We start from the raw sequence: 24956 nt of genomic DNA on the forward strand, positions 1-24956 counted from the left end.
CCTTCTCCACTTAAATATCCATTTGAATTCTGTTTATTGAAGAGTTCAAGCTCGTGACGTGTGTCTAACTCACATATCGATGTTGCACTCTTACTTACTAGACCAAAGCCATGAAGGCAGGTTGCTATTATCTAGTCATGCACATGCAAAATCTCAGCCAGAAAGGAGTTCAAATGTTTGGTTCAACTCCCTTCAATTAATTGGTGAGACAGGCATATGAATATACCATCAAAACTCTCTATAATAATGTTGCCTAAAACTCTCTATAATGGTGTTGCCTATTCCGATGGTTTTTGGTTGTTATAGTTGAAGTGTATAGAAAACATCTTACATAGCTTAACATGAAAAATTGATTGTTATAGTAAAAATATTGTCATAGAGGATGATTGTTATTGAAATATAGAATATAAGGTTTACTTGTCTATTGGATATTATCAGATTACTTGATCCATTTATAAAACCTTGACCAAATGTCTACCAAACACCATTTCTAGTTTATTTATCATTGCAAAAGATACATTAGTCAGAAGATAAATGATTCTCATTACCAATAAGAGTTGTGGTGGAGTGGTAAGTACTTATTCATCCTTAATCAGAGGTCTCGAGTTTGAGTCCCCTTGCTTACAAAGTCACCTTTGTTAGGGAGCGCTTCACCCACCCCCACCCCCAATGTGGGACTTCCAAGCAAGAATCCAGATCTAGACCAGGCACCAGGCGGGAAAAAAAAGGTTCTCATTGGCCAACAATGTACTGTACATGTGGAAAATGCAATATTAACAATTTCTATAATTCTAATTGCTCTGACAAATGAAAAACACAACACCATGTAACCAAAAAATAAAAGAAGTCCAATACCAATAGTTACCACCCATTACAAATACAATATACCCAATATATTTCCACAAGTGGGGTGTACGTAGAACCTACCCCTACCTTTGTGGGGTAATGAGGTTGCTTCTAATAGGCAAATAATAGTGAAAAATGTAAAGAACAATCTTTCAAACAAAATGATTTCCGGGTGCACTGTTTGTTTCTTGATTACTTTCGAACTTTCTGACAAATTGAGGACATTTGATGTGCAATTTCAAGTATAAATTGAGCTAATACAAGGTATTAGGCTGTTTAAAAAATGACCAGCCCAGGAAAGAAATGATTCGTGCCAACTAAGACGTGCTTTTTTATGGCTATATAGTTCTGAAGACAGATGTGACAGGAAGAAGTGGCATTTGGAAGTGTTGATGACTTAACATTTAGGATTCGCCATAACAAAGCTGGGAAGGATTATCTTAGGAACAAGATAACTCTAAATCCTCATTTATTTGCTCCGATTAACTCCCTATACTCTCTCTTCATTTTTACACCTGATATGGTCCTGCATATATTCAAGCAGCCAAATTAGAAACTTTTGAGGCAACAAAAGTCACGCTTTCTAATATTCTCTTCATGAATGCCCTATTTTGGGGTGGTCTTTAATTTTTGCTCTTCCGCACTTTTAAGTAATAAAAAGTGGTTGAAAATACCCGACATCAAAATCACAAAAAAGAATTTGCAAGACAAGTTTATAGTTTCGTATCATAACATAACAAGTTATGCCGCTTAATTCCTACAAAATAATGGCATAAGGCATAAGTTCAGTTCATAACCCACAAGTTATGCCACACAAGACATAACTTAGTTCTTATCGGCATAAGTTTAGTTTCAGAACGTTGTGCCTTAAGAAGTTTATAACCCACACATTATGTCTTACAGTTCCTACAAAACTTAAGTCGATGGAAGCATAAGTTCTATTTCACAATCCACAAAGTTACGCCTTAAGAGACTTTAACTTTTTCCTATTGCAAAAGATCTCTAAACTTTTGCCTTGCGAGATTAGGTCATAGTTCAGGTACTTTGACCCACAAGTTTCCACTATATAAGCAGTAAGGGCGCAAATTAAAGACCACCTCGAAATAGGGGCAATCCGTGCAAAAACTTGAATCTTGAGGCAACACACATTACACTTTCTAACATTCATTTTAAAGATCGAAAGAAAAGTGGGAGCAAATGAATGCTGCAGAAGTTATTATAGGAGAATGGAGATGGATGGCAATGCTAATAGCAAAGTGACATTACCTAGTGTTTACACCAAATCATTCTACTTAACCATGGTTAATTCAAAAATTAAGGTTAGAACGTGTATTAATTAACTATGGTTAGAAATAAGAGTATGTTAAGATATGTGTGCATTAGTATAGTTCTAACATCTGATAGTAGTGCAGGGGGAGTGGTGTTAGGTGATAAGTCATCAATAGCAAAAGTAGACAAACATACCTTTAACTGGGAGCTATGAGGTAGTTGCATGCGTATGATTTTATTAAGGGGAATATTTTCTCAAAAACGTTTATGTCGTGCAAAAAGGAAGTCAATCATTAAGAAAACTGTTCACTGAGTAAATTGAAACTGATACTAGAAGAATTCACATTTCTGGCAACATGAAGTTCATAGCGCTTTAACCCGAATATAGGCATATCTGGTTGGTGTTCGTGAGATCTTAACATGAAAGAAGATTTCTTGCATGACTTGATGCAAACGAAGAGTTAAGAGAAGACAAACAACCGACTATGCTATATAAAAAATAATGTTAGACAGCAGGCATGCTATGAAGAATGAGTATAACCAACCTGAGCATTTCCTTATTCTTGAAAAATTGTACACATGGAGTACCCATAATTTCAGCTGCCTCAGCAATCTCTGGGTCTTCAGTAATGTCAATTTCAACAAAGTGGACATGCTGGTCAAATTCATCAATTACCTGTTGCACGACCAGACTGAGCAGTCAGTATTATGGCCAAAGAGTCGGTACACAGTAGAGGAGCCAAAGGAAACAGATCAGTGAGCAGAAATAAGGTTATGCGAGAGCAGCCCGGTGCACAAAGCATCCCACGTTCACGCAGGGTCCAGGGAAGAGCCGCACCCCACGGAGTGTGATGTACACAACCTACTTTAATGCAATCATTACTGACTGCTTCCACTGCTCGAACCCATGAATGGTGACAATAAGGTTATGCAACTTGCAATAAACTGTCACAGCGTTCGAATCTGTGACTTGCCCTTAAACCTACAAATTATGCGCTCTTACCACTAGACCAAAGCATTGGTGAGTGGGGACAACCCCTCATCTAATTCTTTTATCTTCTAGCAGAAAGAAATTCACAAGACTAAAAATTTCCACATATATCTTTGGTGTTTTTTCCGTCTTTGGCGCAGAAGTCACCGAGTGAAATGTTAAATTGAGTTCTAGTGTTGCTCTTTAAATTGAGCTCTTTAATGAACAAAACACTTTCTTGCTACTTCTATGATAATAAATCTTCATTAATTATATATATATAAAAAATTCTATTGAAATTTCAGAAGTCCTCAGCTTTCTTCAAAATGATAGACATAAAACGGAAAACTAAGCTCCCGTTTGGCCATAGATTTTGAAGTTGAAACTTGACAATTTGAGTTTTTGAACTTGTGATTTTTGGAACTTGAAATTGTGTTTGGACATGCATTTTACTTGGAAAAAATTTGAAATTTTGTGGGTGTTAGTCCCAAAAATTAGTCTGAGCCAACTTTTGGGAACTTGATTTCAAAATCTGATCAAATTTCATGGCCAAACCAATATGGGCATGCCTGACGAATTATCATGTTTGAAAGGATTGAACAATGTCCCCCTGTTGACAGAGTGGGTCACTTATCCTGGAATATAAATATGATGTATGTCTATATAGAAGTAATGAATTGCCATACCTTGCTAAGAATTGGTTTCAAAGTCCTGCATGGACCACATGATGGCGATGTATATAGTACACACAGAAGCCTTGGGCTCTCATGGTACAATTTCCGCAAAGCATACTGAGAAAGAAAAACAACAAAATTCAAGCAAAGATAAAATGCTTATCAAAAGGATAATTGGTTACAAGGGGCAATTAGAAAAGATCTAAGCTTCCTAAATCTCATACCTGGCCCTTGTGTTTTGCATATGTTATATCAAAACCTTCTTGAACATCTTTCTCCGTAAGTTCCTTTTTATTATCTTCAGCTTGCGGCTGATGATAGAGGAAGTTCAAGAGTATCAGTCAGATAATTAACTATCGGTTCCAAGTAAGAAGCCATCTGCTTGGTGTGTTGTGTGTGTATATATAAGGATGTCTGGAAGTGATTTTTGTTTTATCAAGTAAAGTAAAAATGTCGTGGAAGTGAATTCATCCTATTTCTCATTTTCTTTTTTGGATATGAAGAAATGGAGGTGCATAATCTTTTAAACAGGAAAATATGCTTAATGTCGATAAACAATATCTACCAGTTAGCCATTGCAAAAGATTGAATGTTAAATGTCAAATTCCACTTGATTAAATATCTATTTGCAAGCATAACAGTGGGGAAATATAAAATGACTTCTAAAAGAGATATATAGCTTCATAAAATCAGTTCCTTTTAGAAATCAGATACCTGGTGAAATTCAACCACAAGATTTTTGCTTGTAAGATATCTCTCCACTGATAGAGCAGCTAAACATCCAGAGCCAGCTGCAGTTACAGCTTGCCTCCATTCATGATCCTACGTACAAACAGTAACAATGGTATGAAAGAGTGTCCTGGCAAGACATTGCAGCAGAAGACAAGCTTGAGTTTCTTTTGAACACGAAAATGAGAAAATTAAAGAACTTACTTTTAACAAGACATTAAAATTGTGAGTTCCTGCTTATAAAAAGGAATTCTGCATGAGCATTGTATACAGAGAACAAAAACATTTGAAACATTCCATGAGTTTTATTTCAGCTCCCCTCCTTTTGGACGATCGGATTACATTAAAAAAGGTCAAGAGAACCACTGTTTATATATCATTTTCATTAGATAGCTTCCCTCTCTCACTGCACACCTAAAATCTAATTTCTGAAAGAGGGAAAAACCAATTACTCATTCAAGTATCCCTGCTAAACAGGGTATTTGTTCTCTAAAATATTTCTTTACTTGAGACGTTTCGAAGTCTAGACTAAACCCGTACAGCGAATGCAGACTCATAGAAGTTTATGTCTTAAATCTCAGGAAACAACACGAATAATTAACCGGAACTTTTTTGTGAGCAGAATCATCATTCAAGTACTAGATCATAAAGGATAACAATAGGAATGGAAGAATGAATTTCTGTGCATACCTGGACATCTCCAGCTGCAAATACACCTTCAATAGAAGTTTTGGCAGTGCTCTCCTTGACTAATATATAGCCTGCACTATCAAGTTCAACTTGGCCTTCCAAGAGTTTACTATTTGGAGAATGACCGATACCATAAAATAGGCCTTTTGCCTCGAGCACAGACTCTTCTCCTGTATCAACTGTTCTGATCAAAATGCCCGACATCTGGCCTTTAGAGTTGCTGACAACGTCAACAATCTCAGTGTTGAAATGCACAGTGATGTTTGGATTGTTAAAAACTCTGAAACATTCGCCATAATCAACCTGTTAAACAATCATGCAGGGAGTTGAAACTTGAAATATATGACTCATTAGTAATTTTATTGGTTTGAAAAGGAAAAGATCAAAGAAGTATGTAACATTGTGACAAAATGAGATATATTGCACAATGACTAAAGACAACAAGAGCTGAAAGGCACAAAAATAGCCAGCAATAAGCTGAAGTTAGCTGTCCTAAGAAGCACAAGAAGTACCAGATTAGCCAATTATTCAATACTTAAGAGGATTGTATGTCCTATTAAAACATATAGTTGCAACTTGCAGGTGCATTCTGAAATCACATGCTGAGCATAAAGAGCACATCCACTAATTTGTGTTCAAGGATAATAGGATAACACTCTCAAATGACTACTACAAGATTGGTCCATCTTCCAGTACAGGATAATTGCCTAGCACCATTGGCTGTTCTACATAACTTAAATACTCTTAGTTATCATTAAGAACTTCTGAATTAGGAAAGCAAATTAATGGAGGAAGAGTATTATTTGAGTCAAAGTCCAAACAAGGGCCCTCCTCTCCCCTGATGCACAAAAAGGAGAAAAAGGTTGGTTACAATGTCGATTTTAAGAAGAGCTCTATTACAGTGCGCTGTAACCTTGATTTTTAAATTGTGAAGTACCCCTATGAGCAAAATACATATGAGTATTGTTCTATGAAATAACTCGAATTTCAAATCATTCACTTGCTTTAACTACTCGTGCTATGGATGTATATTAGAGAGGAATCACAAAATGAGATGATAAAAATGTGTACTACCTGTCTTGCATTGCCTTTGATGCCCTTAGTTGGTCCCTCCTGACAAGTAAATGGACATGGCTTGCATACTTTGTTAAGTATATTGCTTCCTCTGTAGCTGTATCACCACCTCCAACAACAGCAAGAACCTGACCCTTGAAAAGTGGTGATGCTCCATCACAAATTGAGCATGCACTAATACCTCTACTCCAAAATTCATCTTCACGAGGTAATCTTAGCCTTTGAGCTCTGGCCCCCGTTGCTATGATAAGACTATGGCACTTGATCTATAATTTAAAAAGTCAGTAGTAATCCTTTAGAAGGACTTAATAGAGAGAATTGAGTGTAGTGTGACAAATAAGTTGAAATTAAAATTGGTGACAAGTTTGACCAGCTCATGCCAAATCTTTTTGCAATTAGTTAGTAGCTGGAAATTCCATAGCAATTGTTGAAACATGCTATAGCAAGTAAGTTAGTTGCTGAAACTTTCATAGCAATTGTTGAAATATGCTACACAAGTCTGTTATTTGCTGCAAGTTTCATTATTGAAATATACTATAGCAAATAAGTTAGTTTTTTTTTTTGTTTTGATGACAAGGGAAACCCGCAGTCGCTACCCTTTGGGTGCGCATAGGGTAAAACCCCCGCTTCTATGCAATAGCTTGCAAACCACACAAGAGAGGTAACCCGCACTAGGCAAGCCCGGGCTTTCGCTGGCAAGGGGTTTCGAACTTGAGACCTCTAACATGGAAGTCTCAACCCCAAACCACTAGGTCATCCCGAAGGGTGCAAATTGCTCATGTAATCAACCTAAAATGATTGCATCAATCATATCTATAAATAAATAGGGTGATGTAATCAACTTAAACTGAGTAAATTGATTGTATTAATCATATTTAATTGAATCGGCTATAGCAAGTGGATTAATTACTAGAAATTTCATAGCAATTGTTGAAATATGTTAGAGCAAGTTGAGAAATAATAGACGATCAATATAGCAATTATTGAGAATTTCCTAGCAATTGTTGTAATCTGCTGAATCACTTTACCAAATATTCATGTCAATAATTTAGTTGTTGGTTAAAGATTTCTGTTTTGTTTAATGTGGTGAAGTTAAAATGGCTCCAAGGAAAAGAAGAGCAACAACTACTACTAGAAAGCATCAGCATGATATACCTATCCCGGAGGAGGAGACATCTCATACTGTTGAGTTCTTTACCTGACACCTCCTTTGTTAAGCTTATTAGGTATTTGAATTACAATTTTGAGACCACGATCGATAGGTATCTAGATTTGACGGGTGCTGTTACTGTTAAGTCAGGATTGGATAAGTCTTTTTTTTAGTTTAAAAGGATCTTAGAGGAACAAAAATTGGAAAAGTTCTTTAGATCTTCCATTTTCGGGAATCACCTGCAACTACCTAAGGATATCAATATAAGATTTCAAGTGAATACGGTGTACTAACTTCTTTGACGCTGAATTTATAGCGATTGAATAAAGGAAGTTTGGATAAACTATTGCAGCATGCCGATTTATTTTGGCATGAGAGAGTTTGCCATTGTCACTGCTTGAATTGTCATTTGTGTATGATGAAGAAAAACTCTCAACTAAGACAAGGAGGGAACAACAAATTTTTGACATAATGGGGAAGAGTTGCAAGGAGAATGAGCATCTCAAATTCAAGAATGTTCGTAAAGGTGTGAAGAAGTCGTGTGAAGAAGTCATTGTGCTTGCTTTATTTTGTGCACAACATTCTTTTCCAGAACATGAAGATTGCACTTGAATGGGTTTTTCTTTTAGCCGATAGAGATGCATTTCCTGCCTATCCATGAGCTCGTGTTAGCTACGATCTTACAATTAAATATCTATTGAGCGCGGTTAATTCAAAAGTGAAGATCACCAATCTTTATGGCTTTTCATGGTAAACTTTATTTTATTCAATGTTTTTTTAGTCTATTCAATATTGTGATACTCTCTCTATGATTATTTTATTTAGTGTTGGGCATTGAGGGTATTCCCTCCCTCCGAAAAAAATTCAAGTTGTTTTTGAAACAAGTGTCTTCGTCGATGATCCTTTGATGGCTTTCAATAATTAATAACAAATCTGTTGAGACTCATGAGTTGTTTGATCCCCCTGAGGACTCGATAAGCATCATTTTACATTTATCTACCCTTGGAAATACCCCTAAACAAAAATATACCCTTGTAAATACATGTGATTCTTCTTTAACATGCGATAATATGAAAGACATTATGTGTAATGTCAACAATACATTATTTTTGCTGCTTAGCACTCCAAAAAAATATACCTTTGAAAATACGTGTGATCTATTTTTTTGGAGTTCATGGATTCACTCATTATCCTATGTGATCTTAAAATAAAGTTTACCATGAAAGCCCATGGAAAGCCATAAAGATTGGTGATTTTCACTTTTGGATTCACAGTGCTCAATAGATATTTGATTGTAAGATCGTAGCTAACTCGACCCCGTGGATAGGCAAACAATGTATATCTATCGATTGAGAGCAAAATCCATTCAGGTGCAATCTTTGTCTTCAAATCTTTTCCACAAAGAATGTTGTGCACAAAATAAAGCAAGCATTATGACTTCTTCACACCTTTACGAGCATCCTTGGATTTGAGATGCTTAACCAACTCATTATCCTTACAACTCTTCCCCACTACGTCAAGATTTTGTTTTCCCTCCTTATTGTCTTAGTTGAGAGTTTCTCTTCATCATACACATCTAGCAAATGACAATTCAAGCCAGTGACAATGGAAAACTCTCTCATGCCAAAACAAACTGGCAAGCCACAATAGTTTATCGCTATAAATTCAGTCGTCAAAGAAGTTGGTACACTTTATTCATTTGAAATCTTATGTTGATATCCTTAGGTAGTAGTAGGTAATTACCGAAAATGGAAAATCTAAAGAACATTAAGGGCTCGTTTGGTGTGAGTATAAGGTATGATAACTCCAAGATAAAATGTAGGGTTATTTAATCCCATTTTGGTTGGAGGCATTAGGTAGTCATTGGATTAGTTATCCCACCATTTTTACCATAGTGATGGGATAACATATACATGGTGGAATAAGTTATCCTAGGATAAGTTATCTTGGGATAACTTGTTCCCAACCAAACAACCCTTAATAATTTTTGTTCCTCCAAGATCCCTCCAAACTCGAAAAAAAGACTTATTCAATCCTGACTTCATAGTAACAACTCCCGTCAAATCTGGTTACCTATGATCGTGGTCTCAAAGTTGTAATTTGAATACCTAATAGGCTTGACAAAGGAGGTATCAGGTAAAGGACTGTTTGGAGAGGACTCGGCAGTATGAGATGTCTCCTCCTCTAGGATAGGTATATTATGCCGGTGCTTTGTTCTTTGTTCATCCTCAACTCCTCTATCCTCACATTCTACATTCTCCTTACTTTTGGATTTATCATCTAAGGCATCTACATTTGTGGTAGAAACATATGTTCCACCTCTGTCTTCTTCTATAGACTTCTCGAATCTTGTGTTTTCTTCTTCTATTTGTCTCTGTGTACTAATTCTCCTTCTAGTAGCAGTTGTTGCTTTTCTTTTCCTTAGAGCCATTTTATCTTCACCAAGTGAAACAAAACAGAAACCATTAACTTATTTAACCAACAACTAAATAATTGACCTGAATAATTGGTAAAGTGATTCAGTAGATTACAACAGTTGTTGCATTGATCATCTATTACTTTTCAACAACTTGCTATAACATATTTTAGCAACTACTATGAAATTTCTAGCAATTTACCCAATTTAAGTTGATTACAACACCTTATTTATCAATAACTATGATTGATGCAATTAATGATCAATTTACTCAATTTAGGTTAACTACATGAGCAATTGTTATGAATCTTAACGTACTTCTGTAGCATATTCCAGCACATAGGTCAAGGACAGTGCATCACAAGGAGCTGTTCCACGAAGATCTAAAAGATTAAGCTACAAGTAAGACGAGCAAGTGCTTTAATGGGGAAAGAAAGATAAGACTTAAGCAGCACCTGCAACCAAACGGAAGCATCACCTTACGTTCACTACTTCGTACAGTAAAAGGAGTGTTCTTGACATCAATAAATTCCACATCTTCCTGAAACAATTCGCCTCCCCATCGCTCAGCTTGTCGTCGCATCCTAGCAAACATAAGGTTAGGATTGAGACTTTTCGCTTATAACCGAGGAAACTTGGAAAAAGAACTGCCCAAGGTATTCTTGTACCTATCCATTAAGTCAGGGCCAGTTATCCCATCAGGAAACCCAGGGAAGTTTTCTACTTCAGTTGTTGTCATTAATTGTCCTCCTGGAACACCACCCACTTGAAACCCCTCAAACACCACGGGCTTCAAGTTGGCCCGAGCAGCATAAATTGCTGCTGTATACCCAGCAGGACCTGATCCTACTATTACCAAGTTCTCAATACCTTGAGCTGCAAAAACTCAAAAAAAGAACAGAAAATAATTAAAATCATAACTAACATCAGAAACTAATGAACTATGCAGCAACCCAGCTATTGAGGTTATCGCCTAATTTTGTGTTATTCATTTTGATTTAGCTTTTATTTATTTGCTGCAATTATGCCTAGATTGTGAATAATAGGATATGTAAGTTGTGACCTATGTGATCGGTATAAATTCTCAACCAGCTTCAGGGTATAATCAAGAAAATAATCCTACTCAATTAAAAAAAACAGCAAAAATTATGTACTCTGCTGCAACAGCAATTAGAATTGACTCTGTGCTATGGAAACTCAAGAATATCTTTGTCCAAAACAAAGAGAAAGCTAAAGATGGAAATGGAATAACGTCATTAAAAAGCCATGCCTTCACATTAACAGGAAAGTTGAAGAGGATCTACTCTAACATTGCTTTCTTCATGCTCCAGTTTTTTTAAATTGTAACAGTTTTGGTGCAAGTTCTGGGAGACAAAATGTAATATTCCATCAACAACTACCAATGGAGTATATTTACAAATCCAAGTGCTCATCAAACGCGTCAAAATGATCCTCCTTGATGTAGTGCCAATAGAGGCAATTCATCAAAGCATAAGAAGATCAATATGGCCTGTCAAGGACCAAACTGACTAATTTATTCAAGCACAAGACATCCTTTCTTACTCTACACCCGCTCTATATCAAAATTATCAGTGTTACCGAGCTGAAGTGTAGACAAATATAAAGCTTTCTTATCTAGAATTCGAAGGTCAATATTGTTAAATTAGGTCTTAGGCCAAACTCACACCCCAAAAGCTAGCTCAAAGGGAGGAAGATTGCCCAAGCCTTATAAGGAGTCCACCCATCTCATTAACCACCGATGTGGGACTTTTGTCATTCTTTAACACCCCACCTCACGCCCAGTGCTTAGCATCTGCTGCGTGGGCAATTTTTGATTTTGGGGGCCCCAACATCGGGTGAGACGGGCCCTACTCTGATACCACTTTGTTGGGAAAAAGCAGGTGTAATGTGGAAGCTAGCAAAGCAAACCTCGAAAGACCACGAGTAAGAAGACAAATGAGAAACACACCAAAAGAGACAGATTTAACATGGTTCGGTCAATCGACCTACGTCCACAAAGGAGATGAGCAATCCACTATAAATATGAGAGTACAAAATATAGAGAGAAACAACCTCAACCAATTCACTCGGAATACAAGGAGGTACACAAAATTCTCCTCCATAACCGCAACTCTCAAAACCCTAGGACTACATTGTGAATGTTGATTAAGTTAGAAGAAACATGCCTATATTTATAGAGTCCTAAAACCTTTCCTACAAGAAAAGGACTACTCAAAATATTAAAACTTTTTCCTAAAAGGAAAACCTATTTATGGTAAGAAATCAGGGCAAATAACCCCAACAAATCTCCCCCTTGGCCTGAATTTCTAACAAAATAAATTTGTCCACCTTCTTCACATAATCTTTAGGATCTTGCATCTCTTCTCCATAATCTCCTCCATCAAATCTACGTCTCGACACAGAGAAACTCTCTGAAACAGTTTCTCCAACAAAATCTTCATTACTGTCAAAAAGGTTGCGACTAGAACTACACCCGCCAAGATAAACACCCATTTCTAACATGGTTCCATCATTGAACCATGGCTTTGATACCATGTGAGAAATATAGGAAAAAAATATTATTAAATTGTGTTGTTGTGTCTACATTATTACATTGAGACCCTATTTATAGACCCTAGAATACAATCCTTTACCAAGTAGGATACTCCCTCCGTCCCTTTTTACTTGTCCATATTTCCTTTTTTGGATGTCCCTATTTACTTGTCCATTTTGACAAATCAAGAAAAGACAACAAATTTTTTCCTATTATACCCTTGTAAAAGTGTATGTTGTTTCCCTCCAATTTATTTCACTTGAATTCAAAGAAGTGGTTGTAATTTTGAAATGAAAAGTTGTCATAAGGGTAAAATTGTAACTTCACTGTGCTAATCATTGTTGCCTTAATCTGTGTGCCATTTCTAAAGTGGACAACTAAAAAGGGACGGAGGGAGTACTATTTAGTATTCCTATTTCTATTCCTATTCCTATTCCTATTCTAATAGGATTGTATAAACCTATTCATATTCTAACACTCCCCCTCAAGCTAGTGCATACAATTCATGTATCTAGCTTGTTACAAATGTAATTAACACGAGGACCGATGAGGGGCTTGGTGAGACATCTGCGAGTTGATCACTCGACTTCACAAAATTGACAATAAATTTCAATGTGCTTGATCTTCTCATGAAATACTGAATTTGATGCATAATGCCGATAAAACACAGAGTGATAAAATTACAGTGTTGGAACTTCCCAAACCAAGCTTGCAAAGACTGTTTCAGACCATAGAGTGACTTACGTAATCAACATACAAGACTACTAAACTCCCCCTGAGCAACAAAATTAGGTGGTTGCTCCATATAGACTTCTTCGCAATGCAGCGAACATTGTAAGTGCTCAAAATCTAATATAAAGTACATGGTTCATGTTGGAATCAATAGACAGTCGATATTAAACAAGTCACCGAAAAACTGCCCGAAACATGCTCAGATGTCGGAGTATTAGATTTGATGGGTAAAAATGGTCACAATCTAAGAAATAAAATTATATGGGTAGGGTCGGAATGATGTCACGACCCAACTAGAAAATAGAAATTATATAGGATAGTTCGAGTTGATGGAACGACCCCATTGAAAAAGAGAAATAATATGGGTAGGGTCGGAATGATGGCACGACCCCATTGAAAAAGAAAAATAATATGGGTAGGGTCGGAATGATGGCACGACCCTACTAAAAAAGAAAAATTATACGGGTAGGGTTGGAATGATGGCACAACTCTATGCAAATCAGATTTAAGGAGTCACCGGAAAGACGAATGGAACTATGCAAATCAAATCTGAGGAGTCACTGAAAAGACACATGATGCTATGCTACTCAGATATGAGAAATAGTTCGGAAAAATCCACGGTACTACACAAATTAAATATAAAAAGTAGTCCGGAGAGATGCACAGTGCTACGCAAATCAGATATGCAAAAAAAGATAGTCACCGGAAGGATGGCACGGTGCTACACAAATTATATATGAAAAAGGAGTCACTGGAATGATGACACAGTGCTACACAAACTAGATATGAAAAAGTAGTCACCAGAATGATGGCACGGTGCTACAAATTAAATATGAAAAAACAGTCACCGGAATGATGGCACGGTGCTACACAAATTAGATATAAGAAAGTAGTCACTAGAATGATGCATGGCGACCCAACTTTTGCTAACATGATCATTGGCCAGACAGGCAGCAGTTATGGGTGCCACCCGCCGGCAGCGGAAGCTCTTTAATTCTCTACCAAGTTCGTAGAGGTTCTGATACCATGTTAAATTAGGTTTTAGGCCTAATTTACACCCCAAAAGCTAGCTCAAAGGGAGGAGGATTGCCCAAGCCTTATAAGGAGTCCACCCATCTCATTAACCACCGATATGAGACTTTTGTCATTCTTTAACAAATACGACTAAACATGATCCTCTCTGTTTAAAACTGCATCACTCTCACATTCTAAAGTAAACTCTTAAAATAACGTTTTTTGTCCAAACATAGAATACTTTACTTGGTAAGATACAACAATGCATCTGAACCCTCTTGTACACTTACCGTCACCACTTTATCCCTCCTTAAAATTTCAAGTTAAGAACTTGTTTGGCATTACTGCTAAACATTGCTTATTTTTAGAAGAACTTTTTTAAAAATAGTTTTTCAAAAAAGTGCTTTTGCAAAAGAGCAATTTGTGTTTGACTAATTCATTTGAAAAGTGTTTTTGATTAGCAGATTGTGTTTGAGTAATTTAAAAAAAAAAATGTTTTTTAGAGTCAAATTACAAAAAAAGACAAGTTGTAATGCACTTTTAATATTAAGATTATTTAATAGAGAGGAATTATTTTAAATATCTATTATAAAATTTCTAATTAAATTTTTATTTTTATTAATTAAAATATACATATTCATATTTTCAATCAATATTATACATTAAAAAATAGTTAAATATTGATGCCATACTAATATGATGATTTAAATATAATTAAAAATATCAAGCAAAATAATTCAAAAATATTTAACAAATTAAATCACTACATACGGAAAATTCACCACAAAAATAAATAAAGTCCTAACTTTTTTTCTTTTTTCTAATCCTGCCAAAGTATTGTTGTTACCTTTTTTCTAGTCCTACAAAATAATATGTAAAATAATATATAAAATATAAAATAACAATATATAGACATCAAATAAAATAAAATTATTATACAAAAATAAAAAATAAAATTTTAAATGAAAGTTAACCAAACTTATGAGATATGCTAATTAATTAATAAAACATATATTGGTAGATATGTATATATGACGCGGATACTTTGGTCTTGAAAGAAATAAAAATTTTATTTCTACTTTTTTTTTTAAAAAAAAAAACAGAATTATTAGCTTCTTCCCAACAACAGAAGAACTATTTTTGTTTCCCTTTAAAAGCCATTTTACTGATTTGCCAAACACCTTAATTTTTCAAAAGAAAATATAGTTTTTCTCAAAATAAGTAGTTTTGACCTCTCAACAACAATGACAAACACGCGTAAGGAAAGAAAGAAAAAACAAAACTAAGGAGTGGACCAAGCATTTTGCCAAGCTTAATATTGAACAAGATGCAATTTTAACATTCCTTTTACAAGCAAGGCAATGTGCATATATTGAGCTACTTCTGGATACTAGTGCATTAAACATCATTACAAAGAAAAAGTCAACTTCTATACAAAAACAAAAAAAGAACTTAATATATATGCTTTTATTCTTATGAAAAAATACTTAAATTCAGTAATTAGTAGTACTATATTGTTGTTTAAGCTGATAAATTCAAAATTATATGTTAATCTGGAGGACTCTGTTTATAAATCCACATTTGTGTATATCCATTCCTCTACAGTATGTTCATATAAACACTAAATACAGAATTAGTAAACAGTTATAGACCTGAAGAATGAGCTTGCACTTGCTCGCTGGCGGACTCTGCGGCGAAGGATCGAATTGAAGAAGACGAGAAAGTGAAACCAGTAAGGAATGAGTCAACTCGACCGGCTCGACTCGGACCGAAGTTAATCAAGAGCGAACCGGTCGGAATACGAAGAGCGGTTGACAGAGCTGAAGGTGCAGGCATAAGGCCGAAGACAGATCGGCGAGTTGCATTGCAGGAGATCTCGGTTCCGGTACCAATTCCGGCAACGACGGTGCCGTTAATATTGGGAATAGTAGTAGCCATTTGGTTTCCGTCCCGCAACGGAAAAGAATTGACGGGGGCAGTTAACTTATCTAAATCTAAGTTTAAGACTTAATTACTTGAATACACGTTATTGCGCAATATTACTAATTTTATTAGATTTTAGTGTGTTGTATCTCGAGATATATTTTATCAAAATTAGATATAATTTGTTCTAAATATAATGTATATTTGAGATATGTAAACAAATATTGTTTGTCTCTCTCGTCACTCTCCTATTTTGCTCGCGTATTTGATATATCTCAGATACACATGAATCACACCAGATACATATATCTAGTGTGATTTGCATGTATCTGAGATACATAAACAAAGCTTGTTCAGCCCTTCTGTTTTCACTTGTCTCTCTCCCTATTTTACTGTATATGGTAGTAAGATACATGTCAAATTTGGCTTAAAATATGATAAAAATTATTAGTTAATTAGATAAAATGTAATTATTTTAAACTAGAGGGAGACTTAATAAATATGGTACATATATTTGTGTAATTAGATAGTTTCTCAATTTTTAATGTATAAATATAAAGGGTAACTTATAGAAATTCCACTAATTTAAGAACTAATTATTTAGATAAACTTTAGTTTATAATATTATGAATCTTACCATAATTTGGTGCATCTAGATACATTCAAATACATGTATCTTGGATTCGCATATCTCTGCAATACATAGATAAAATTCCACACCTCTTCCTCTCAAATCTCGCTCGCCTTTCTCTCTATTTCATTGCATCTGGTAGCAAAAAACATATAGCCAGGTATATCTAACTTGAAATTTTTTATGAAATTATTAAATAGTGAGATAAAATATAATTATTTCAAACTATGATGAAAATTAATAAATATTTTAGGAATTACCAAATATTAATAAGTTTGATTATATATTAGTTAAACTCTCTAAAAATATTATCGCATGTCAAATCTTCTAAAAATAGTATAATTTTAAAAAAAGATTTAACACAAAATACGACAATAATGTTTGAACAACATTGATTTGAATCTCAAGTTACACAAGTAAAGATAGTAGTTACCTTTGTTGCGTTACTCTTTTTTCTACACGAATAAAACGAGTTGACTTATGACTATATGCATCATTCGATGGCTAGAATGATACATATAGTAAAAGGAAGAAATTATCGAGTTAATTTTTTAAATACAAATATAGAGTCTAGGAAAAAATTATTGGGTTCATTTAAACCCACATGAACCCGCACTTAGCTCCGCCCTTATTGGAATCTCATAAAAGTTTGAAATATTCACAATTAAAAAAGATCAAGTTATTAAATACCATTTTTGCTAAAATCACTGTTTGACGTTCCTAGAAATTAAATATATTACAGGGAGATTCATGAATCATACCTTCAAAAAATACGCTATTAACAACCAACCAACCTGGACTTTTTTTTTATATTCCTATCGGATATCAAAACAAACCATAAGGATTGTTTCTAGCCATGAGTTCCCCTATGACATAAGCGCTCTTGGGTGGGGTGGGGTGGGCCATTCCATCAAATCTTTGAGAAGGGGCCCAGTCTCGTATTTGATGGTCGGCGTGGCAATAGGCTTCGTTTCTACAACTGCCTTCCCTGGAAACCGCTTTCACACCGAGATTGATTCTCTGACGGTGGGGTCTTCGACTGGTGCCGGAGTTTGATCTTGGCGCCTTGACGGAACTACACCTAAAAGAACAGTGCTAAAGAGGAACTCCACCCTGCCCTAACCTAATCGTTTGGAATTCAACCTTTTAGCAGTGTATATAAACCAAAAGTAGTTATAGATGCAGACGATAAATTATCGTCTTATCTTCATTTTATTTAAAGACCTTGTAGGGGTGGGAATAAGAATTTAGATAAGCTATGACTCCAGCATAAAAAAAAAGCACATTAATTCCGGAGCTGTGGATGATTGAGACAGCTAGTTCTAAGATCTTTTTCGTAGTTTCCCTTTAATAAGTTGTACTCATTGGTTTTGCTGAGAAATGATTGGGAGAAGGATAGTGCACCATCCATCAATCCAATCGTACTATATCTGTCAACTTTCACATGTGCATAATGTAATGTAATTTTGTATAATATAATTTATATAAATTGTTTAAAGTTCAGATGTTTATATTTGTATAAATTAGTTATTTTGAGTTTATACAAAAATAACAAAATTATACAAATGTACCCGCGAATTATACAAACGAGACAGCTTAAACTATAGCTACAACCCGTAAATATACAAATTATAGTTATAAAACATAATTAAATTTATTATAGTGGCTATTTGCGAAAGTTCCCTTTTAAAAATATTTATTTCTCCATTGTATATATAGATTAGCAAATTATATGAACATATGATGAAACCTTCCAAAAGTTGTTGAGATAATTAATTACAGTGTCAATAGTTGGAGGTCATGATTTTCTACTCTTAAAATAATTTAAACTGTTAAATTAAATTGTTTACCTAATAAAAATTTAATTAAGAATTAATAGTGCACTTTACCTAATTAATTAAATATATTCGAATAATTAATATACTACCATACTAAAAATTTTATTCCAAAACAAGTATCACGTTATTGTGTATAATCAAAGTGATGGGACAAAGAGGATCCTTTAACAATAGATTTACGTAGACCAAAGGATGTGGTGCAGTGGATGAGTCTGTCTTCCCTTAATTAGAATCTCAAATTCAAGTTTTGGGTACAAAAAAATTTCTTAAAAGAGAGCGCTACCTCAAATAGGGTCTACCTGTGAATCTGAATGAGTCGGACTCCAATGCTGATACTAGACATCGGATGAATTTTTTTTAATTTTTATTGCATGTCTAGCCAAATTGATATATACTTATATTATTTCACAACCTATTTTTCAAATTAAAAGTCATATATAATGTCTAACTTTTGAATCTATCATTGAATATAATAATCTTTTCAATATATTAATTAAAATAAATTTATTTGATATAACTATTCGAAATATGAAATTTACTAGTCTACTAGTCTAATCGTATAGGGGTCATTAAAAAGAAAATCACTCTAAACTCAAGATTCGAATTCAAAAACTCGAGTGAAGAGCGTAAGGATCGTGCTTATTCTTATAAAATAATATAACCACATACCCTTGTCCTCCCTTAATCACTCTTTAATGTTTATGTTTGTAAATAGACAAAATTTGAGAATAATAAATATAATAGATATAATAAGGCTCTATAGCTATAATTTTGATAATTGCGTTCTATAACTATAGTTTTGCTATGGAGGCTGCGGTTTGTTTATTATTTCGCTTGCGAATATACAAATAGAGTAAGTATATACAAATTTCTGTATTTATACATTTAGAATTTTTTCAGTACTCCGTTAATTTGTATATTTCGCTTGCCAATATACAAATAAGATTAATTATAGTATGATTTTTTCATAAATCGTATACAAATAGCTAGAGTAAGCATGTACAAAATCATGAATTTATATAATCAAGAACCGAATTATACAAATTTTGGATTTATACAAATCAGACAAATAGCAAAAATTAGGAAAATTATAACCGCAAATTATAATTTTCTTAAACTGTAGCTAATTAGCTATAGTACTTAATATAGGCTAAATGTTTGTCATTGTTCCGCATATTTTTCCTTCTAAATAAGAAACCACCGTCCAAATCAAAACTCATAATTTTGAATTCATCACTAAAGACAAATGACCTTTTTATAATATATCATCATTCAATATTTAAAATTTATTGATTCAATTAATTCAAATATGCATAATGCGTCTCATATAAGATTGATCGAAAAATATTATCATTTTCAAGATTCAAACTCGAATCTTCTATTAGAAATAGAAGAATCTCGTCCCCACTAAATATATTCATGTTTAGATAAGAATACAAAGTCTAATAGATTAAATTCCTCTTTCACACCTTACCTTCCTTGAAAGAAGCATTTCATTCAAGTGTGAAAAGAGGAAAGATATTATATTGTGGTTGGTGAAAGAAAGAAAAAGCTACTTTTAGACAAAGAAATTAAATAACAAACATGTAGGTAGATAAGTAGAAATTATTAAAAAGAAATAATTAGTATAGAAAAACAAATTAGTCTAGAACTAAATAAAGAGATAGGGTAGTGTGGTGGGCGTGGGGGGGGGGGGGNGGGGGGGGGGGGGGGGGGGGGGGGGTCAAAAAAATTCAGCTACCCAAACCAAACTTTAGAAACTTTGAATACGTCCAAGTGCCATGAATCAACTTTTCAACAGTATAAAATCCATTATTAAAAAATCGCGAATTTTAACGAACGTTTTTATCAAAATGCAACAGAAATATAAGATTTTTGATGGAATATTCATTGGAATAATGATGGATGTGGAGTGTAATCCGTGATCTATGAATTAATAAAAAATTAGTAGCTTTTTGTGGAAACACATATGATATCTATAAATATTTGACTTTTTATAATTATTCTGATGTATAAATTAAACTTGAAATTGTTATAAGGATTCATGTAAATTCAGGCCAATTGTCGATAGACTATGTCAGAAATTTTGGTTGGAAATTTGTGTGTTTTAGTTGTGTTTGAAATGTATTAATTATTCTAATTAAGGACATTGATAAAATCATGATAATTATTCTTTTTAGAGTAATTGTAATATGTTCCTTTAATTATATAGACATGCAAAACTGTTAGTTCTTTTTTTAATCTCATGTTTGTCGATTTAAACGTTACGTAATTTAGGTAGTTTAGAACTATTTCATTAGATAAGTACATATTATTTTCGCTGACATATTTATCGATTAACTTTTTTTCTCCTAAGATTAAATAAATCGATGAAAAGAAATCACATATATATATTTTTTTCATCTCTTTTGAAATTTTGAACATTAATTAGGCCTTAATTAATCTATCTCTTGTAACTTCATTTCACCTTCATTGATTACTATGCCACGTCATTCGTAAATATTGTTTAGTTCTTATTTTATAAACGATTAGTTTATCTTTGAAGAATTTACCTGGAGCATCTTTTTTTAACTACTCTACTGTAGATATTACGTCTTATAAAATCCAATATAATTTTTTTTTAGATAGAAAAACACAAAAAGTCAATAAAGTATTTTTGTTTCCAACGAAAAATCCAAAAGGAAAAGCAATTTGCACATTAGATACTTATTTTAATTATAAAAATTTTAAAATAAGAAATAAAGTATATAATTTCAAGCTCCTCTAAGTTGAATGGAAAATACAAACTAACTTTGCAAGAATATATTTTGGAAGTATTATGACTTTATCCACATGGTATATCATCTTAAATATTATTAAATTTTTTCCTATTATAATTGTCTGGTCAATATTGTTGCCAAAATACTAACCCGAGAAATACATCAGTTGGCATACATGATTGGGTTGATTCAGATTTTTTAGAGGAAAAATACATAACTATTTTTCAATCTATGTCCGAAATCTCAGTGATACACTTATATTATACTAAGGTCCTATTACCCCCTAAACTTATTTTATGAATAATTTTCTATCTTTTTTTGGCCTACGTGGCACTATCAATCATATAACTTGAAAAAATTGTCAACACGTGCTGGGCCTAGAAGATAGTGCCACGTAGGTCGAAAAGGAGTAGAAAATTATTTATAAAATAGATTCGGGGGTAATAAGACCTTAGTATAGTATAAGTGTCTCTCTGAGATTTTGGGCATATCGATTGGGGGTACTTATGCATTTTCCCTATAATATTAAATTATTAGTGTCAATTTTTTTAATTTATAAATCAAACTGAATTAATAAAACTCAGTTTTTGAATTTTGGATTTTTTTGGGTTAGTTCGAGTTTTTCAAATATCAAACCAAACTATTTGTGTCGAATTTTTAAATTTATAAATCAAAATAAACTAATAAACCTCAGGATTTTTTAGGTTTTTGTGTTTTTTTTTTGGTAAAATATTCGTACAAACATATAATTAACTTGTACTCTAGATATTTCCTTAGTCCAACCAAAATACAATTATCTAAGACATTTCTTAAGAAAATAACACAAAATATGAGATGAGTGGTGACTGAAATATTCAAAAATAATAAAATCGCATAAAATAAATATTGCAAATTAATAAGTCATAATAAAAATGATCATAATTTAAAAGTACTAAGTCATACTAAAATAAGCCTATTAAGTATGGAGTAATTACATGATTAAACATTAAAGAAAAAATAAAATTAGGTTATGTATTTAAATGTCTAAACTAATGTAAAACTAAAAAATAAGTATTCAACATTATTATCATTCTTAGTGTTGATTTTTTTTGTTAGCATTAGTATTAATTTGATTTTGAATTGAGTTATTAGAATTACTACCATTTATGGACTATAAGTTTCAAAAAACTTGAAAAAATATGTTAAAGATAAAAAATTATGAAAAAGTATATGCAATATTTAAAAAATATATCAAAGTAAATACTATTATGCATACAATAGATTTTAAAACTTACATATATAAAGTTGGGTTGATTTGGTCTCGGGTTGATTTTTTTTTTATAGTTAAAACCAAATCAACCCAAATATAGTCGGATTTAAAAAAAAAAAACCAAGTCAAATCAAACCAATTTTTTTTTTCTGATTTGACTCGATTTTCCAATTCGATTTTGTACACTTCTATTCTGCGCTATTCTTTAATTGTTCAAAAGATAAACCCGCTCATGTCTAATAGCTTAGAAACCACATACTAATAGACAAGTTTGATACAACAAACTAAACTAAAAAAGTATTAACTTTGAGGAAATCAATTGTAGACTTTTTTTTTATGTGATACCATTTACTGCACCAACTCTACCATCGTTACGTACGGTCCCACACAAGCAAAAATTCTTTAGTCAATACCTTTGATTAGAAAAAAGGACAGTGGCCCTACAAACAATTACTACTAAATTATCAATATATATTGATTGCCACTTGTACTGCTTATTTTCTCCCAACAAATATAGAGTGATGGTTACTTAAAAAATGAACTTTTTCTTTTAATTTGGTTTTGATTTAGTGACAATAGATTTCTTTTATTATAGCAAAAATATCTACTAAATAATTGTATTAATGTCATTAAATCGAAAGTCACTAAAGTTATTAATAATATTTATATCAAGTACAACAACAATAACTATATATACACAGTAAAATCTTATAAGTGGAGTCTTACCACTATCTCTTGTAGAAATAGAGAAAATGTTTTTAAAAGATACTTATATAAAGTATTGATTATTAATTATTATTGTTAAATATAAGATAACGATAATTATATTAATTATTACTGCTAAATAATTATCACACTATTCTTTATTTATTATAATATATTAATTAATTACTACCGATCAACACATGTATCAGATAATTGAACAGTAAATGAAACATAATATAATTCAATTCTAGTACAGTACCAAATTTGAAACATTCTATTCCTAACTTTTGAAAATTTTTTTGTCTTACAATAATAATCTCAACCCAAGTGGGACCAAATTTTGATTAATTTTGTAAGTAACTACTTGTAGTTGTTTCTACATTAAATATATATTGAATAAGTAACATGTTTATGCTCACACGTTTGTATAGTCAAAAAAAAAAAGAGTACACGTTGCAATGAGGTATTTTACACAAAGAATACAATATAATGATATATTATCCAAATTCAAACAAAGAGTTCAAGTCAAACAACTAAATAATTATATAGTAATAATTTAGGTCATATACAATGATATATCTATAATGCCTAAATAATTATTTTTTACGCTATCAATAATGAGAATTATTACTTTATTTTAGAGGCTACCTCGTATTTTAACTTGTTATTAAAAGTTTGTTCTTACATGTTAACTTAATATGATTGATTTTGAAGATAAAAGTAATTAATTAAAGGAAGCGATTTATTTGAATCTGTATGAAAATTATATCGTATAAATAAGGTAGAAGTAGTATTTTTCTTTTGTTCATATTAAACAGTTAGCAACAACATAATAACATATCCCGTGCAACAAATAGAATATGAATCTTATAATATAACCCAGAGTCCGGAGCCTAAAGAACAAAAAAAATTGTCAAAAATTCCAAAAAGGCACATCACTTTTTATTCTAACCAAAAGGGCAAAATCGCTGTGTCAGCAGCGATTTTCCTTTGACAAAATGACGAAATCGCTGCCCTAGCAGTGATTTCATCTAAAAAAATTTTTTAATTAAAAATCGTTGCCACAGCAGTGATTTTGTAAAAAAATAAAAATAAAAAATTTTCTTACGGCAGCGATTTTGTAAAATTTTTTTTTTTTAATTAAAAATCACTGCCATTGTAAAATTTTTTTTTATTTTTTTTGCTGTGGCAGCGATTTTAAGTCAGTATTTTTTTATCCTTACACATCGCTGCAGGGGCAGCGTTTTTCATGCCGAATGCTATTATTTTCATTCCTATTATTACTTATTAATAATATAAAAATGATAAATAAGACGACAGTATACTCAATAAAATTGTTGAAGCATGAGGAAAATTGAATTATATATCATAAATAATAATAAAAGAATATTAAATTTAAAAAAAAAACTTTTTTTTTTTAAATTCTTAACCAAATTTGCTGCTATAGCAGCGATTTTGAAGAAAAAAAGTTTTTTTTTTTTTTGAGAAAATATGCAACGATTTTTATTTTTGTTTTGTCAGAAGCCCTTTTGGTTATTTTTTTTTTTTGATGTGCCGTTTTAATTTTTTTAAAGAAAAAGCAACGATTTTTAATTAAAAAAAAAAAAAAAATTTACAAAATCGCTGCTGTGGCAGCGATTTTTAATAAAAAATAATTTTATTTTTTTTTACAAAATTGCTGTCACAGCAGCGATTTTTAATTAAAAAAATAAAAAAATTTTTTAGACGAAATC

General features: G+C 32.7%; 1 protein-coding gene across 1 annotated transcript; it reads right to left on the reverse strand.

Moving 5' to 3' along the window:
* Nucleotides 1-802: 802 nt before the first annotated feature.
* Nucleotides 803-16117, reverse strand: LOC125854953 (thioredoxin reductase NTRC). The gene is made up of 10 exons (XM_049534561.1): nucleotides 15771-16117; nucleotides 10487-10694; nucleotides 10297-10402; nucleotides 6253-6518; nucleotides 5179-5458; nucleotides 4474-4581; nucleotides 3984-4070; nucleotides 3772-3876; nucleotides 2661-2791; nucleotides 803-1372 (listed from the first exon to the last, which is right to left on the reverse strand). Exons 1-10 carry the CDS (start codon nucleotides 16054-16056, stop codon nucleotides 1312-1314), a joined length of 1638 nt encoding a protein of 545 aa, XP_049390518.1. The 5' UTR covers nucleotides 16057-16117; the 3' UTR covers nucleotides 803-1311.
* Nucleotides 16118-24956: the final 8839 nt, after the last annotated feature.

Source organism: Solanum stenotomum, chromosome 2, assembly GCF_019186545.1.
Source record: "Solanum stenotomum isolate F172 chromosome 2, ASM1918654v1, whole genome shotgun sequence".
Classification (NCBI taxonomy): Eukaryota; Viridiplantae; Streptophyta; class Magnoliopsida; order Solanales; family Solanaceae; genus Solanum; species Solanum stenotomum.

Coding starts and splice junctions, on each gene's coding strand:
- LOC125854953 (XM_049534561.1), bottom strand. CDS start 16,056: ATGGCTACTACTATTCCCAATATTAACGGCACCGTCGTTGCCGGAATT. Junction 10,403..10,486: donor GGCCCTGACTTAATGGATAG/GTACAAGAATAC, acceptor TATGTTTGCTAG/GATGCGACGACAAGCTGAGC. Junction 3,877..3,983: donor ATGCAAAACACAAGGGCCAG/GTATGAGATTTA, acceptor TTTCTTTCTCAG/TATGCTTTGCGGAAATTGTA.